This window comes from Archocentrus centrarchus, chromosome 24 (genome assembly GCF_007364275.1).
Source record: "Archocentrus centrarchus isolate MPI-CPG fArcCen1 chromosome 24, fArcCen1, whole genome shotgun sequence".
Lineage (NCBI taxonomy): Eukaryota > Metazoa > Chordata > Actinopteri > Cichliformes > Cichlidae > Archocentrus > Archocentrus centrarchus.
The window spans coordinates 35,734,500-35,752,640 of NC_044369.1; the positions used below are offsets into that span (position 1 = coordinate 35,734,500).

The window sequence follows — 18,141 nt, forward strand, 5'->3', positions numbered from 1 at the left end:
AAACTGACTCAGGAACAGTTTCTTCACCAGAGCAATCACCACCCTGAAATCTCACACTCACCCACTGTAACTGTGCAACACCCACATCTCTGTGCAACATTATATTAGTCATACTGAACAATATCTATCACTCCTATATTGTGCAATATACGATATTCATTCACCAAGTACAAAACTCACATCTTCATTATATGTATACACTTATTTATTTTTTTTACAAAGTATATATATTTTTATACATTCTCCTATTTTCTGTATATTTTATACATTGTGTTTTATTTTTTGTATACTTTAGACTATATTACTATATTTTGGGTTTGCTGCACCTTATACTCAATAGTATTTTATAGTTTGTTAAGTCGTGTTGTTTTTGTTGTGTTATGCTATAAAATAATCCCAGTGTCCACATCTGAGGGCATTTTTCTCACAAAAATATGTAACAACCATGTAACAAAATACAACTTCCTTTTCAAAGAGCAAGCTTACTTTATATACACATCAGGTCCATCTAATTGGAAATATCTAGGAGGAATTAAAATGCATCCAAACAGGAGCTCAGGTATCAGGATGTTAAGTTACTTTTAAATTGTGAAAATCTATTCAAAATGGTTGATTTTTGGTAAAGAGATCTTTTCAAGAAAACAAAAGCTCTCACAGTATTAGTTTACAACCTACCCAAAGCCTACACCGTAAACCCTGATAAGTTGAATCTACTTAAAAAAAACCAAGGTAACTCGTTGCCTTAAATTTTTTAAGTAATGAAACAGTTTATTTAACTCAGCCTGTTAAGTAAGCATTACTCCATTTCCAATTGAACTAAATTGCATGTTCTAATTGACCAAACTTATCTTTTATAGTTCATGAAAAAATAAAATGTGTTTTGACCAATCCCCCCCTATCCTTTTCATGGCTGTGTGGGGGTGGTGGGGGCTGGAGCCTATCCCAGCTGCCAAGGCAGTAAGATGCAGGGTACACCCCGTACAGGTCACCACCCTGTTGCAGGGCTGACACAGACAACCATTCACACCTGTGGGCAATTTAGAGAGACCAGTTAACCTAACCCCAGTAACTGCATGTTGTGGGAGGAAACCCACACAGACACAGGGAGAACATACAAACTCCACACAGCAAGAGTCCCGGACTAAGGTGGAATTGAACCCAGACCTTCTAGATGGCATTCTAGCTGTGAGGCAGCACTGCTAACCATCATGCCACCATGCAGCTGCGCATTAACCCAGTCTGTTAAAACTGGTATAAACTAGATTTTTAGCAGGTGCAAAACTTGATGATATTAAGTTGTTTGAACACATGATTACAATAAAAGAGACCATCAAAAAGTACAGCCTACTCAGCATTAACAAGTAATGTTCACATTCTAGGCAATTTTAAGTAATATGAACTTAGTATTTTTAAGTGGAATCAAAATCTGGGTTTACAGTGCAGACAGGGAACTTTATAAGAGGCAAAGGGTTAAATCACAGCAGTTTCAGTCTTTTCTGGAGTAAATAGCTCCTGAATTTGGTGACGTGCCTTATTACACAGGTGTGATGAGCTGCCTGAGGAAATCTGTCAGTTCATATTAAGTGAAGGAAAAGCCTCAGCAGGGCTCCGGCATGAATGGTGGCTGTGAGAGTCGTTTTTCTCCTGAAGCATCATAATGCGTCCCTGCAGCTTCGGGGACTGGACCACGTGATTACGAGTCTCCACCGCTGTGTTTGCAGCTGCGCTTTTTGCTGATAAACTGGACACACTGCGCAGTTTGTACAGCGTTGTTCCGACTGTGAAGCGCAGACTGTGAAACTTTTCATCAGTGTGAAATATTTTCATTTTTTCTGATGTGATTTTTGAAGAATAATATAATTTTATATTTTATTTAATGTGTTGAGGGAAAAAGCTGCTGTATTCTGGCCATTCAAATTCATTTTACTGATTTAAATAATAATTTTTAATCCTGTTCGGCCCGCGAATCAGAATGTGTCTTCAATTTTGTCCCGTCCTGTGATTGACAGCCCTGAAACAAACAGGGTGGATGGAGCAGCTACAAAGGTCTCTGTTCTTCATGCTGCTGATCAGGTGGTTGATGAAGGACCTCCAGCTGTCCATTTTTAATCACTAATCAGGGATTAAAGCATAAAAATATTCTGACGGAGCCCCTTGATGCTGAAGGGGGGGCACACCAAACAATCGCAAGTAACATTCTGACACTCTCTGCACAGTGAGTAAAATGCGCACACAACCACACAAACAATGGAGGCATGGATGATCCACTTGTTTTAAATCATGCCTGAAATTTTCATTTGATCTTCGTTTTTCCTCTTACTTCTCTTCGCGTTCATGCCGGTCTCACTGGGAGCAGAGTTTAGGTAGCTGCTCTGTACTGTGTTGGCACTGAAGAGCATAACAATGAAGGAATTAGATCCTTAAACTTAGTTACAGCACTTTCAGAAAGACTTCTACTGTAATAAAACTTGTTCCCCACTGCTGTGTAATCCATTAAAGTAAATGTAAATGTTACTAAGAAATGATCAGACAGGAGGGGGCTTTCAGGGAATACTGTTAAGTCTTCAGTTTCTATGCCATATGTTAGGACAAGATCCAGAGTATGATTAAAGTGGTGGGTGGGCTCCTTTACATTTTGAGAGAATTGAATCTAACAATAGATTAAATGCAGTGTTGAGGCTGTCATTCTCAGCATCTACATGGATGTTAAAATCACCCACTATAATTATTTTATCTGAACTGAGCACTAAATCAGATAAAAAGTCTGAGAAATCAGACAGAAACTCTGAGTAAGGACCAGGTGGACGATAGATAATAACAAATAAAACAGGATTTGAACCAAGGATCTCCTGATAACTAGACACTTTAACCCACTGAGCCACAGTGCCACATGCACTATGGGTTCAATAATTCTGTGTCTGGAACACCACAATCCCAAACTGTGACTACCTCAGCTTCAGATTGTAGCTTAGAGCTGCAGATCTAACCTGCTCTGGAGCACGCTGTGTTTGAAAGAAGAGATCAGCACATGGAGAGTCACTGCCTGCTGACCAATCACATCTTTGGAAGCAGTGGCACCATTTCTTGAAGATCCCATGGAGCTTAGAGCACAGATAGCAAGATGATGTAGAGAGCCAGAAATAACTATCAATGTGAACAAAGTGTTTTAAAAGTCCTACTTTATACTCTGCATTTTGAAGCCTCTTGTTTGAGTCTGACTGCTCCCTGAATGCCTCACATACAGCTCCAAGACTTTCAGCCAAGGGCCAGAGATCCAAACACCTTCAAACACAACACCACACTTACTGGATCACTTCTCTTTGTTCTTCTTCTTTTGGTTTTATTGGAGTAGAGACAGATGAGCTCAGTGTGTCGGTGTTTGAAGCTGACCTTTATCCCTGTTACTCTAACAGTCGCATTCATATCAGTGTAATCAGGAGGATTTGGATTCAGTGCACAGCGCTGAATGTGTCCTAACAGTCAAGGGCGTAACTTTGGGTCCAACATTGGGGACCTATTTATTTATTTATTAAATCATTTAGTTTTCTAAAAGGATTCAGGAGATTTTGGGTTAACATATTAGAAATACATTGTAATGCTTTTACTATGTATTTATTTAACTTTCTTTGTACTCTGCACCTTCAACAATTAAGAAAAGGCTTACATTTTTCACCTTTCTTCCAACAGTAACAAGTATTTGACACTTTTAGAATCTATTATATGACACATCTAAATGTATCAATTTTCCAAGTGGAGTAATAGACGAGGCAGGCCGATGGACCTGGACGCACAGTGTTTCTGGACTTCTCCAGAATGGACAAATTGCCAGTCACCCTCTATGTGCGGGTGCCGCGTGTGCACAAATAACCACTTTTATCTTCTTTTCTTTTGACTCATTGTCAGATTAGGAGGAGCAGGTCTAACGGAGCTAACATACCTGAACGGTATTCATAGTGTGTCTGATACATAGCGGCATAGTTATTAAATCATCAGCTGACAATACGTATACATTTACCTCATTTTGATTTTCCACTTTTTACAAGGAGGTGTTGTTGACCAACAATGACAAATTGTTGGTTGTCCCTTTTTGTTCTCTTTTCATTTTTTTGAACTACCCCCCCACCCCCCCAGCAGCTGCTTCCACAGGCAAACGGTGAAGAAAGCGGGTTGGGTGATACCAAGTTTTTGTGTGTGTGTGGGGGTGGGAGTTAAATTACCAAATGATTAAACATGCTAGTATTTTACCCAAAATTGATAATGAATAAAGAAAATTAACATGTTATTCATGTAAGATGTTTTTTGAAAATCAAAATGATGTGACTTTATTTGGGGGGGTCAAACCCCCCCTATCCCCCCTGTGCTTGCTTTCAGTAGATGCAGGAACTCTCTCTGGACTGAATCCACAAACCAATGTCACAGTGTTCATGTATACAGTCGATCACAGCAGAGCCTTTACAGAAAGGCAGCAACCAGCAGCACATGAAGCCAACTAGACTGAAACACAGCAGCTGAGGATTTTCTGAGCTTTCAACAATCTCTTTCATACACTCTTCTTCTCTTTGTCCTGATGTGATGTCGTTTAAAAGAACTCTTATTGTGAAAGCTTTCAGGGACTCTACATCTGTTTCCTGTGGCTCGTTGGTAAGGGTATGATTCTCACTTTGGGTGTGAGAGGACCAAGAGAGAGGAATAAAGCGGAGGAAGCTGGTTTTCCAGGATCCAAAGGGAAACAGGAGGAATGAGCAGAGAGGAGACTCTCAGATGAAGACTCGCTGGATTAAACAGAACACTGTTCATAATGGAGAAGCTCAGCAGGGACATGTGATCATTGTGGACAGCATGAAAGCACAGAGCAGCTGTTGTTACGCTGTCGCAAAGATGAAGAAACTTCACAGAGGTCAAAGTTCACTCATAGCTCAATTTATGAAGCCGTGTTTTAGCTCCCCCACACCAGCTGGCGGCGGTAATGTGCACATTCATTGCTTGCCAGCCGCCAGTAGAGCGGAGGAAGAAGAAGCAGAGCTGCAGCTTCGTTTGTCTCTGCGGTCCGGGCTCATCTAAAGGTAAGCAGGAGCTACTTTAATGCGAGATCAGTTCATCTGGAGCTGAGCTCCTGAATGAGCTCTTCGGCTGCTCTCCTCAGTGTCTGTTCACTTTATTGTGAACACGCTGAGAGGAGAGAGAATGGAGACCAACACCAGCTAATCATTAGCTCAGCATGCTGGCAGAAGGTGGAGCACAAACTCTTGTTTCTCTGCCTGCTTCAAAGCTCTGCAGCCTCATTTCTATTTCAAGGAGAACAGGAAGTGCATGAGAGCGATGTGCTGCAGGATCAGGGTCACAACCGCAGGGTAATTAACACTTATTTGCTGCTGGTGGGATCTGCACAAACACCACAGCGGTGCCAGTATAACCAGTATTTGCTGTGTCAGCGTGATTAATGCTGATTCAGTCTGATCATGTTTCCTCTGAGCTGTAATGGGCCAGCCTGACTGGAATCAGGGGCGGAGAATCAGGCAGGGACGGCAGGGAGATGCCCCGCCCCCTGGAAACATGCTATGTCATTGGCAATGACGTGGACTGATGTCATTGCCAATGGTAATACCAAACTTTTGAATACAGGTCAAGGTTCAAGCCAAAAAAATGTTTCAACCCCCCCACCCCATTTTTTTTCCCTGAGGGGGAGTGTGCTAATCCCAACCACTAAATCCTGCTCCTGCTTGTTAATTGAGTGACAGGTATTTAACCAGAAACCACCTCTGAACAAAGACAGTAATCACAGTCTTTGTGGATGTCTTGTTACATTTCTCGGTTATGTATGTAAGACTGATGCAGAACTCTAAATCAGGCCTTATTAGATTGATAGTGATCATTTTTGCGTATACTCCAAAACAGTTACACTTATATCATGCATTTAATGTATCCCAGAGTGCCGTTTCCTTCCACTAATGGGTTTGCAGAAATGACGCAACTATCAATTTATTTCAGTAATCGAGTATTCCATCAATTAATCAAGTAATCAGATAAGAAAATTTTTTTTGTATTAACAATTCAACTGCATATTTTAACATCCATACTGCAGATTTCTCTGTGTGAAACAAGGTGGATGGAGCAGCTCCAAAGTTCTCTTCATGTTGCTGATCAGGTGGTCGATGAAGGACCTGCAGCTGTTTCCCGGTTGCTCCACCTGACCTCACCGTCTCAGCTGTTTCACGTGCAGAGAAACTGCACGTGAAACGCCCGCACGCCCGTAGCGAGATCACGTGTGCACATTGTGAATGAAACTGTCCATGCGGTGAAACGATACAGGCACAAGTGGCGATAATAGCAGCAACATAGCCAGGGCGGGGTACGCTCCTGTTTGCTAAATGCAGTGATAGCAGAGCTCCAAAACTGAAGCGGTGAAATTCTCAGCCCACAGCAAGGCGCAGCGCCTGGTGATCAACCGCGAGCTAGAACACTGTAGGTGCAGGATCTGTCAGGATGATGTGGCACTAAAATGTGAGCAAATAACTTGATCCTAAATATGGCTTCATAGTATTATTAGTCATGATAACTGGCATCACCTTTCTATTTATTTATTATTTAAATTTATAATGTAGTTATTTATATTCCAGTTTATAAGATAAGATAAGATAAGATAGTGTTTATTCGTCACATGCACAGTACAATGCACAGTGAAATGTATTTTGTACCTGCAACCATATATACACACACACATATATAAATAAGAAGAATAAAAATAAGCAATTCACACTATACACTATACACACTTTTACATGGAATTATAGATTATAGATTATAATATTTACATTGTGCAATAATGGTCCAGTTAGGGCTCAGAGTTGAGCAGACGGATGGCTTGTGGGTAAAAACTCTTCTTCAACCTTTCAGTCTTAGCCCTCAGGCAGCGGTAACGCCGGCCTGATGGGAGCAGGGAGAAGAGAGAGTGTCCGGGGTGGCTGGGCTGTTTTAGGATCTTCATGGCCCTCAGCCTGCACTGCTTGGTGTAAATGTCCTGCAGGTTGGGGAGGGTGGTTCTGATGGTCCGTTCAGCTGAACGAACCACCCTTTTTAGGGCCATGAAGTCCTGCTTGGTGCAGTTTCCCATCCAGGTGGTGATGCTCCCACGCATGATGCTCTCGATGGTGCAGGTGTAAAAGTTCCTGAGCACCTTGAGTGGGAGCTTGAAGTCTCTCAGCCGCCTGAGGAGGTAGAGACGCTGTCTGGCCTTCTTCACTGTGATGTTTATGTGATGAGTCCAGGACAGGTCCTGTGAGATGGTCACTCCCAGGTATTTGAAAGTGTCCACTCTTTCCACCTCAGCACCACTGATGACAAGTGGATGGTAGTCCCTCTGCTGCTTCCTGCTGAAGTCCACGATCAGTTCCTTCGTTTTGCTGACGTTGAGCAGGAGGTGGTTCTCCTGGCACCAGTTCTCCAGGCGGGAGACCTCTCTCCTGTAGGCTGTCTCCTCATTGTGAGAGATTAGTCCCACAACAGCAGTGTCGTCAGCAAACTTGATGATGACGTTGGACTCTGACGTGGCCTCGCAGTCATGGGTGTACAGTGAGTACAGCAGAGGGCTGAGCACACAGCCTTGGGGGGATCCAGTGTTGAGGGTGAGGGAGGATGAGGTGAGGTGACCCACTCGTACCACCTGTGGTCTGCTGGTCAGGAAGCTGTGAACCCACCTGCACAGGGATGGGCCCAGGCCCAGGTCCAGCAGCTTAGAGACCAGCCTGGAGGGAACTATGGTGTTGAATGCTGAGCTGTAATCTACAAACAGCACTCTCACATAGTTCCCCTTACCAGTGTCTATGTGTGAAAGGGTCTTGTGGAGGAGGAAGGATATGGCGTCATCTGTGGATCTGTCTGGCCGGTATGCAAACTGTAGTGGGTCGAGGGTGGTGGGCAGTGAGGAGGTGATGAATGTCTTGATGAGTCTCTCAAAACACTTCATCACCACAGAGGTGAGCGCTATGGGCCTGAAGTCATTGGGGCTGCTGGGGTGTGGTTTCTTTGGGACTATGATGGACTTTTTAAAGCAGGTGGGAATCACACACAGTTTCAGTGAGAGGTTGAATATCAGTGTAAACACAGGTGCCAGCTGGTCAGCGCAGGTCTTAAGGACACGTCCACTAATACCGTCTGGTCCAGCCGCTTTCCTGGTGTTTACATGTCTAAACGCCCTCCTCACGTCGCGCTCCGTCACAGTGAGTGTCTCCGCCCCTCCGGCTGGGAGCGCAGCGGGCTGTCGGCTTCCCGACTCAAAGCGCGCAAAGAAGATGTTGAGTTCATCAGCCAGAGAAGCGTCGGCACTCACCGGGTGTGTGTGTGGTGCTTTGTAGTCCGTGATGGTGCGTAGTCCCTGCCACAGTCCCCTGGAGTCAGACTGTTGTAGTTGCTGGTCCAGTCTGCGGCCGTAGCGATGTTTTGCCTCTTTCACCGCTCTGCGGACGTTGTATGATGCAACCTTGTAGTCCTCCATGTTCCCAGAGGCGAGGCCGGAGTTGTAGGCAACGGTGCGGGACCTCAGGGCGTCGCGGACAGATTTATCCACCCACGGCTTCTGGTTGGGAAAAGTCCGGATGGTCCTCCTAAGTGCAGTGTCATCAACAACTTTCCCAATAAATCCCACAACAGTTTCCGTAAACTCCTCAATGTCTCCGCCCGCGCTGCTGCGAAACATGTCCCAGTCGGTTGAATCCAACGCACCCTGCAGAGCGGCCTCTGTTTATTTATATATAGGTTATTTTTTATTTATATGTTCTGTATTTTTATATTTATTTATATTTTTTAAAGTACCAGTCAAAAGTTTGGACACTCTCCCATTTAAATGAATGTCCAAACTTTTGGTTGGTACTCTATATTTTATTGATGTATTCTGTATTTTATTTTCAAGAGATTGTAGAAGTTTGTCAGATTCACTGTTTAAGTGCAATAAAAACAGTGTGTTTTTTTTTTTTTTTTTCCATAATTGAGCAGCTGTGCTGGAGGCTGACACACTGACTGAAGACAATTAGTCTGAGTGGATCTGAACTTTCCTTCTTGATGGTTTCCATCTTGCTCTGACTGCAGCTGTAACAACACTGATTCCAGCAGGATGTGTGAAAAGCATTTTGACAGACACACAAAGCTGGACAGCTTTTGTTCTGAGGGTTTGGAGAGAGTGTGTCTCTGTGTGTGTGTCTGCGTTCAGTTTGTTCCTCTAATAGAAAATCAGTGTGCAGATGTTGATTCCTGCACTGACTGCTGTTCTTCAGCCTGTAGAAACCATCCTGGAGCTGCTGGAACAAATGAATCTTCTAAATGTTGCTTTGCTCAGGTTTTTGTTTGCTCTGCTTCTTTTTGTCAGAATCAAATACAAACAGTCGTCTCAGAGACGTCAGCATCTGAACAGGGACTCCAACCACAAACCTGTGGGTTACTAGTCGGCTCTTCAGACCTTCTGTCTTTGTTTCAAACAAGTTTCCCACCTACTGTTTCTAGATGCCCACCCTAACATAGGCTGGAACCGACCGTATCCCACAGAAGTATGCCTTAAAGGCCTCATCCCCCCAAACAGTGCAGTGTGGTAGCTTCTAATAAAGATCTGTTCTCCTGCAGCTGATCATCAGGAGGAGGAGAGTCTGACGGAGCAGCAGAGGAACATTTTCAGCCTCTACAGAGGAAACAATGAGTTCAACACAACAGGTGAGAAAAATATCAGTGTTACACTATTATTGAAACTGTGTGACTTGGTTTGTTTTATTATGGTCCCAGTTAGCACTGAAGTTACAACAAGACCAAATAAAAAGGTCACATTTTAACAGGACACTGAAACAAAGACATTAATAATCAAGATTCAGATCAAACCCACAGTTTATCACACAATACATCATTTTCATTGAACACTGTTTGATCTATAATGTCATTTTCATTACAGTTATAATTGGCTGTAGCTCAGTAGGTAGAGCAGGTCACCTATTGATCGGAAGGTCAGCGGTTCGATTCCTGGCTATTCCAGGTTACGTGCCAATGTATCCTTTGGCAAGATACTTAACCCCAAGTTGCTCTCTGACCGTCCTGTCGGAGTATGAATGTGTGTGAATGTTAGCTAATTAAAAGCACTTAGCTTAGTAAACATGGAAGTGCTTGTATGAATGGGAGTGCATGGGTGAATGTAAAACATGTTGTATAAGTGCTTTGAGTGCTCTGACTGAGTAGAAAAGCACTATATAAGAACTAGTCCATTTACCATAATTACACATTTCATATTTTCATAGCACTTTTCCATTCTATCCTCATTAGATGGTTCTTATGGGTGCTGGAAACACTAAAGAACATAATAAGCTTGAATTCAAACTGGAAAATCTAGAATCCAGTTGCAGGTGGCGGTCGGGACCCCCAGGTTTTTGATTGGGGAAAATGTAGCATGCTGTTCAAGGACCTCTGGGGCATAATCCTCCTAGATTGCAGTAGGGTGACCATGGAATTGCAAGTTGCCTCTTCAGGAATGTGCTTCACAGATAATGCTCTCCTCCACTTGAAAATAATGCAGCCTGATAATGACTGCCCTTGGCCTGTTAGTATATTCCAACCTGTTAGCCAAAAACTGGTGAGCTCGGTCTAAAGCACATCACCAAAAACTTCTGATAAAAATTCGGTGAAGAAAATGGTAGGACGTGGACCTTCAACAGACTTGGGAACACCGATAATACAAATGTTGTTGCATCTGCTGTGTAATTCTAGGTCAATAGCTTTAGCATGTAGCTTAGCATTAGCTTGTTTCAGCTCAGAGCATGATGCTTCCAGTGCACAGACCCGTTCATCCAGTGATTTTGAGTTGGCTTCAAGAGATGCAATTTTTTTGTTTTTTCTCCGTTGTCAGTTACTGTAAGTTGCAATTGGTCCATCTTAGACCCCAGTGTAGTGAGTGCAAGTCTGTGGTCCGCACAAATAGTGTTGTGGTGTTCCTCGAGCAGGATGGTCAGCTGTGCAACACTAACTTGCTGATCTGGGGCACTAGGTGAAGAAGCAGGCCTCTTTTCTGGTCTTACTCCCTGCTTTTGAGGCCATTCTCTGACTCACACATAGCTTATGATATAAGTAGATGTACTGTAAGGGATGATGATGAGAAATTAGCGGACGGGTTCGAGGGGGCTGGGTGAGGAAGGAGAGGGTTTAACGGAGAGCAGGCGTTACACATCCTACACTCTTGCCACCATCTTGGTTCTTCTGAAAGATCGAGGATTTTTAATCAAATTTTTTGAGTTGCCTGAATCGTTGCAGCATTAAAATTTGCATTTAATTTTCAATTTATGTATCAAAATACATGAAGGTTGGTATTTACCTTTCATGCTGGGATTTTTTTTTTTGTTTGTTTAATAGGAAGCCTGAAAATTTCATTTGATCTTAATTTTTCCTCTTACCTTTCCTCATGTTCATGCTGGTTGTCATTTCAATTTCTGTAGCGAAATCAAGTGTGCGCGCACGACCGTAGCAAGATCGTGCTTCCACATTGTGAGTGAAACCGCCCATGCCCTGTGGTAGATCGCAAATTACAGTGAAATGATATTGCGGCGATAATAGCAGTGATCTAGCCGGGGCGGAGTCTGTGGGGTGTGCTGCTGTTTGCTAATTGCAGTGACAGAGTTCCAAAAGTAAAGCAATAAAATCCTCAGCCTGGCATGAGTTCACCTCAGCAGGGCGCAGCGCCTGGCGATCAACCGCTAGCTAAAACAATGAGATACCAATGAGATAAATTGCTCTTTTTTTCTATTTTTTTCCCCTGTGCAAGGCTGCATGCACTATTGTCACCAATAGGTGGTGGTAATAATCCTAGTAGGTGTTTTAATATTTAATATTTAATAACTCTTAATATTAATGGAGCTTCAGGTTGTTCCACGACTGCGTTTCACTCACTGCCTCTGTTTGTATCTGTCACTGCAGGACCAACATGGACTGAGAAGTCAGCGCTCTCAGGAGGCTGACAAATCTCACAGAAGGAAAAAAGAAAAAAACTACACATGTGATCTGTGTGGGAGGAATTTTACTAGGACGATTTCATTAAAAAGACATCAAGTCATCCACACTGGAGAAAAATCATTCACCTGTGAGTTGTGTGGAAAGTCTTTTGCCCAGGCTGGAAACTTAATAAGACACCAACTCATCCACAGTGGAGAGAAATCATACAGGTGTGATCAGTGTGGCAGAGCTTTTAATCACAGTAGCAGCTTACAGAGGCATCAAGTTACCCACTCTGGAATTAAGGCATACAGCTGTGACTATTGTGGAAAAACTTTCAGTCTGCTAGGGAGCAGAAATATACACCTGCGCATTCACACTGGACACGATGTGTACTGCTGTGATCAGTGTGGCAAAAAGTTTGGAACAAATGCACAGTTAAAATCCCACATGGTTACCCACACTGAGGAGAGACCTTATCAATGTGACCTGTGTGATAAGACGTTCAAAGCTCCACGTTCCCTGAAAGCACACCAAGAGATCCACAGCAGAAAGAGACTCTACGAGTACAGTTACTGTGAGGTATGTATTTTTATTTTGAGCTTGTAATTTTAGCCTGACTGTTTGGAACAACTCTGCTTATTAAATGGTGTTAGCATGTTATCAATTCTACTGCATGTAAAGGCAGTGCTGGGAGAGTCATCACATTTTAATTTCAGTTATGATTTTTGCTTCCATGATCATAAGAAACTCAATTACTTTTTGTAGTTTCAAAAATGTAATCACTGTGATTCTGGCAGTTTCCTGGTATTAATTTATTTATTTAATATCTGCCTAAATGGGCCTTTATGTTGGTTTCCAGTGGCTTCTTCTTCAGTCAGATGTATATAGAATAAAAAACATTTAATGTCATTGTTACATCCCCTGGGTCTAGTAGGCAAGGGAGCAACATACGATCAAGAAAACAAAATCATCATCCAGAGTAGGAGATAATCATGGAAATTTGAAACTGCTGGCTAAGGCTTATCGTAGATTTGGTAAGATCGTTATTCACGTCGGCAGTAATGACACCCAGTTATGCCAATCGTAGGTCCCTAAGATTAATATTGACTCGGTGTGTAACTTTGCAAAAACGATGTCGGACTCTGTAGTTTTCTCTGGGCCCCTCCCCAATCAGACCAGGAGCCACATGTTTAGCCGCATGTTCTCCTTGAATCGCTGGCTGTCTGAGTGGTGTCCAAAAAATGACGTGGGCTTCATAGATAATTGGCAAAGTTTCTGGGGAAAACCTGGTCTTGTTAGGAGAGACGGCATCCATCCCACTTTGGATGGAGCAGCTCTCATTTCTAGAAATCTGGCCAAATTTATTAACCCTCCTAAAACCTGACTACCAAGGGTTGAGACCAGGAAGCAGAGTTGCAGTCTTACACGCCTCTCTGCAGCTTCTCTCCTCCTGCCATCCCCCCAAAACCCCATCCCCATAGAGTCGGTGCTGCTCCCAGACCACCAAAAACAAAGCTAAAATCAGCAAAAAGCTATTTAAGCATAAAAATTCAAAAACAATAAATAATACAGCTTCATCAACTGCACCAAAGAATAAAACAATTAAAGGTGGATTAGCCGCTACCTAAACTCTGCTCCCAGTGAGGTCGATTATCTCGTCAATAGTTTTACATCCTCACTGCGTATAACTTTGGATACTGTGGCTCCTCTGAAAAGGAAAGCTTCAAATTAGAAGTGCCTGACTCCGTGGTATAATTCGCAAATGCGCAGCTTAACCTGTTAACTGGCAGTGTCCCGCCCGCGGGATGTTTGTGGTGCTTTCCGACTTTGAAGCCTCATACGTCACAGTAAAGCTGCAGTCTGCCTGTACGATGCTTTTATATGACAGAGTAGACCCTCCGAATTGGATTGACACCCCATTTGGCCAATCATGTTATGAAATGAGTTTTCCAGAGCCAATACTGGTATGGTACAATACGGTCGGGTACTGCGTACCACTAAAAGATTCTGCGCTGGTACGCAGTACCGGCAAGAGTTTGTGCGGCTGTCTGCTGTAAAGCCGTCATTCAGAACCGGTCACGGCTGCACTTCGGGTCAGAATAGATCCGTTAGCAATAAGCAGTCTAAAACACGGCTTAATCAGTTAATAATGTTCCTTTGATCAGCCGACTCTGCGCTGATATGCCACGTCTCAATCAGCTGTTTGCTGCTATTGAGGGCAAGTAAGGGCGCTTCAGCAGCGATTGCCCGGCGTTAAAGGGATAAATCCAGAATAGAATTTAAAATCCTTCTCCTCACCTACAAGGTCTTTAATAATCAGGCACCATCTTATCTCAAAGACCTCATAGTACCATATCACTCCAACAGAGCACTTCTCTCTCAGACTGCTGGCTTACTTGTGGTTCCTCGGATACTTAAGAGTAGAATGGGAGGCAGAGCCTTCAGCTTTCAGGCCCCTCTTCTGTGGAACCAGCTTCCAGCTTGGATTCAGGAGACAGACACCCTCTCTATTTTTAAGATTAGGCTTAAAACTTTCCTTTATGATCAAGCTTATAGCTAGGGCTGGATCAGGTGACCCTGAACCCTCCCTTAATTATTAATGATATCCTCTTTACCCACAATACAAAGTACCTTGAGACAACTGAATTGAATTGAATTGAATTATTTTATGAATATATATGATATTGATGAATAGGTGTGTGTCCTTCATCACTGTGGATGTTTATGAGCTGATTGGCTGGGAGGATAAGGGGGCGGGGCATCACTGTGTGTGTGTTTGTGGCGATCAAGTGAACCAGTGATGGCGTGAGAGTGAGACAGTCAGTCAGGTTCATTCCTTCATGCCTGTACAGTTTTGGAGTAGTTACTGTCAGCAGCAGGGTTATTATAGTTAAGGAAAACGAACGAAATAACGAAAACTGAAATTGAAAAAACATTGTCGTTAACTGAAATAAATAAAAACTATAATTAAAAGGAAAAAACGATAACTAATTAAAACTGAATTGTGAGTTTACAAAACTAACTAAAACTAACTGAAATTATCGATAAGCTGACTTTCATTTACTTGTTTTTTTTTTTTTTTAAGCCTTGTGGATTGATATGAAATCCTTGTTTCCGCTCTCCGAGTTTAAGCTGGGAGCGCCACAGGACAACTGTGTGAGTGTGTGCGCATGTGCGTGCGCTCACCGCGCTGGTCCGCAAAGTAATGGCTGCGGTCTGCCGAGTCCCGTATGGAGGTTCTTTGAGTACAAACACCTGCACACAACCACAAGGCAGTTAACACACACAATCCAGCTACACAAGCATAAATGTGGACATGAGGTCGGCAACTTCTGTAGGTTGTGTACAGAGGCCGCAAAGGCCCTGCAGGTTTAATTAGCAGCATCTAACCAAGCTAGCTCCAAAACAGAAGCAGCTTCAGGTGGTGAGAACATCAGGATGCAGCTGGATTTGAGCTTTGACTCCTTCAAAGAGTTTGTTTTTGTCAAACACCACATGTAGCTGTTATTAATCTGCTGCACTGATGCTGAACTTTATTGTGGAGTTTATTGTAGAATTTATTGAGTTTGGGAGTTCATGTTTTTCTTTGTTTCTCCCTGTTGATGTTCATGTGTGTCCTTAATATTACACACATTTAGCATGTCTTGTGAACAGTTGGTTGTTGAATATATTTCTTTAAACTGTATCTTTTGTCAAGTTTTCATTACACAATAGTCACTTTTGCGCCTTGAATCTTGCACCTGATCAGGTATGAAAATACTAAAACTAATACTGAAACTAACTGAAACTAACTAAAACTAAGCATGAAACCAAAAATAAAAACTAATAAAAACGAGCAAAACCACTCTGAAAACTAATTAAAACTAACTGAATTAGAGAAAAAAAAGTTAAAAACTAACTAAAACTAAACTATAATGTAAAATCCAAAACTATTATAACCCTGGTCAGCAGTAACCCCTGCATTATAAATCAAAGGCGACTTTTGCTGCAATCTCTCGCCGATCCTTGCAACGTCCTGATGGACGCTGCCATATCAAGATTAACATAGAAGTGTATGGCCTAAAATTAAAAAGTTTTGCGAGATCTCGCAAAAGTAACTTGTGACATTGGAAAAGTACATCTCTCTCTCTTTTTTTTTTTTAAACTTTTCTTCCCATGTTCCATCCATCCTTCCATTCTCTCCCACTTATCCGGGGCGGGGTCGCGGGGGCAGGAGCCTAAGCAAAGAAGCCCAGGCTTCCCTCTCCCCAGCCACCTCCTCCAGCTCATCCGGAGGGACCCCAAGGTGTTCCCAGGCCAGCCGAGAGATATAATCCCTCCAACGTGTCCTGGGTCTACCACGGGGCCTCCTCCCAGTGGGACATGCCCAGAACACCTCACCCAAGAGGCGGCCAGGAGGCATCCTAATCAGATGCCCGAGCCACCTCAACTGGCTCCTTTCGATGTGGAGGAGCAGCGGCTCTACTCTGAGCCCCTCCCGGATGGCCGCACTCCTCACCTCATCTCTAAGGGAGAGGCCAGCCACCCTTCGAGGGAAACTCATTTCTGCCGCTTGTATTCGCGATCTTATTCTTTCGGTCACTACCCAAAGCTCGTGACCATAGGTGAGGTTAGGAACGTAGATCGACCGGTAAATCGAGAGCTTCGCTTTTACACTAAGCTCTCTCTTCACCACGACAGACCAGTGCAGCGTCCGCATCACTGCAGAAGCAGCCCCAATCCGTCTGTCGATCTCCCGCTCCCTTCTCCCATCACTCGTGAACAAGACCCCGAGATACTTGAACTCCTCCACTTTGGGCAAGAACTCATTCCTGAGCCGGAGAGGGCACTCCACCTTTTTCTGGCTGAGGACCATGGCCTCAGAGGTGCTGATTCTCATGCCGGCCGCTTCACACTCGGCTGCGAACCGTTCCACTGCGAGCTGGAGGCCACCCCCTGATGAAGCCAACAGAACCGCATCATCTGCAAAAAGCAGAGATGAAACTGTGAGGCCACCAAGGAAGAAGCCTTCCACCACCTGGCTACGCCTGTTTTTTTTTTTTTTTTTTTTTTTTTTTTTTCACCCATGTGCCTTGTGGGGTTCCGTACTTTTTAATACTTCCTATTATGTTAAAATAGAATCTGGTGAAATAAAATGTCATGAAAAGAGATCAACATTTTCTTTGTATACTTTTTTACTTTTGGGGGCGGGTCGGAAAAAGAGTATGCTTTGTACACTTTGGAAAATGTTGATAATTGTAAATCATCCCTAGAATAACGTTTATTTATAAGAAGAATGTTTTGTGTTGTGGCTTGTTTTTGGCAATCTCGAAACAGGAGACAATAGGCTAAAAACTCGCCAGAACACAACACAATCTCTAAATGGGAGATGCCACCTATCCTGCAAGGGGAGAAAAGAAAAGAAGGGATAGCGCTGTGGTCTGCATAAATAGGGTTGTGGTGTTTCTCGAGCAGGATGGTCAGCTGTGCAATGCTAACTTGCTGATCTTGGGCACCAGGTGAAGAAGCAGGCTCCTTCTTACTCTTACTCCCTGCTTTAGAGACCATTCTCCAACTCACACATAGCTTCTGATATAAGTAGATATACTGTAAGGGATGATGATGAGAAATTAGCGGACGGGTTCGAGGGGGCTGGGTGAGGAAGGAGAGGGTTTAACGGAGAGCAGGCGTTACACATCCTACACTCTTGCCACCATCTTGGTTCTTCTGAAAGATCAAGGATTTTTAATCAAATTTTTTGAGTTGCCTAAATCGTTGCAGCATTAAAATTTGCATTCAATTTTCAATTTATGTATCAAAATACATGAAGGTTGGTATTTACCTTTCATGCTGGGATTTTTTTTTTTGTTTGTTTAATAGTAAGCCTGAAATTTTCATTTGATCTTCATTTTTCCTCTTCTCCTCATGTTCATGCCAGTTGTCATTTCAATTTCTGTAGCGAAATCAAGCGTGCATGCACGACCATAGCGAGATTGCACATCCACATTGTGAATGAAACTGTCCATGCTCTGTGGTAGATTGCAAATTGTGGTGAAATGATATAGTAAGTAAAATTTCATTTATTTAGCACCTCTCAAGACATAAATCACAAAGTGCTTCACAACAGTAAAAAGAAGTCTAAAAAAATGAGTTTTTAGCTGTTTTTTAAAAGACACCTCCGTATCCACAGTTCTCATACTCAAGGGGATA

At 43.0% G+C, this 18,141-nt stretch overlaps 1 protein-coding gene across 3 annotated transcripts in view; it reads left to right on the forward strand.

Moving 5' to 3' along the window:
- The first annotated feature begins 9,646 nt into the window (after window positions 1–9,646).
- Window positions 9,647–18,141, forward strand: part of LOC115774806 (zinc finger protein 883-like) — a 41,022-nt gene continuing 32,527 nt past the window's right edge. For all 3 annotated transcript variants that reach the window (XR_004019210.1, XR_004019209.1, XM_030722224.1), the window contains exons 1-2: window positions 9,647–9,696; window positions 11,935–12,531. Coding sequence is in view for 1 of the 3 variants with exons in the window: in XM_030722224.1 (XP_030578084.1) it covers window positions 9,679–9,696; window positions 11,935–12,531 (615 nt within the window). In the remaining 2 variants the exon portion in view is untranslated. The remainder of the gene's footprint in view (window positions 9,697–11,934; window positions 12,532–18,141) is intronic.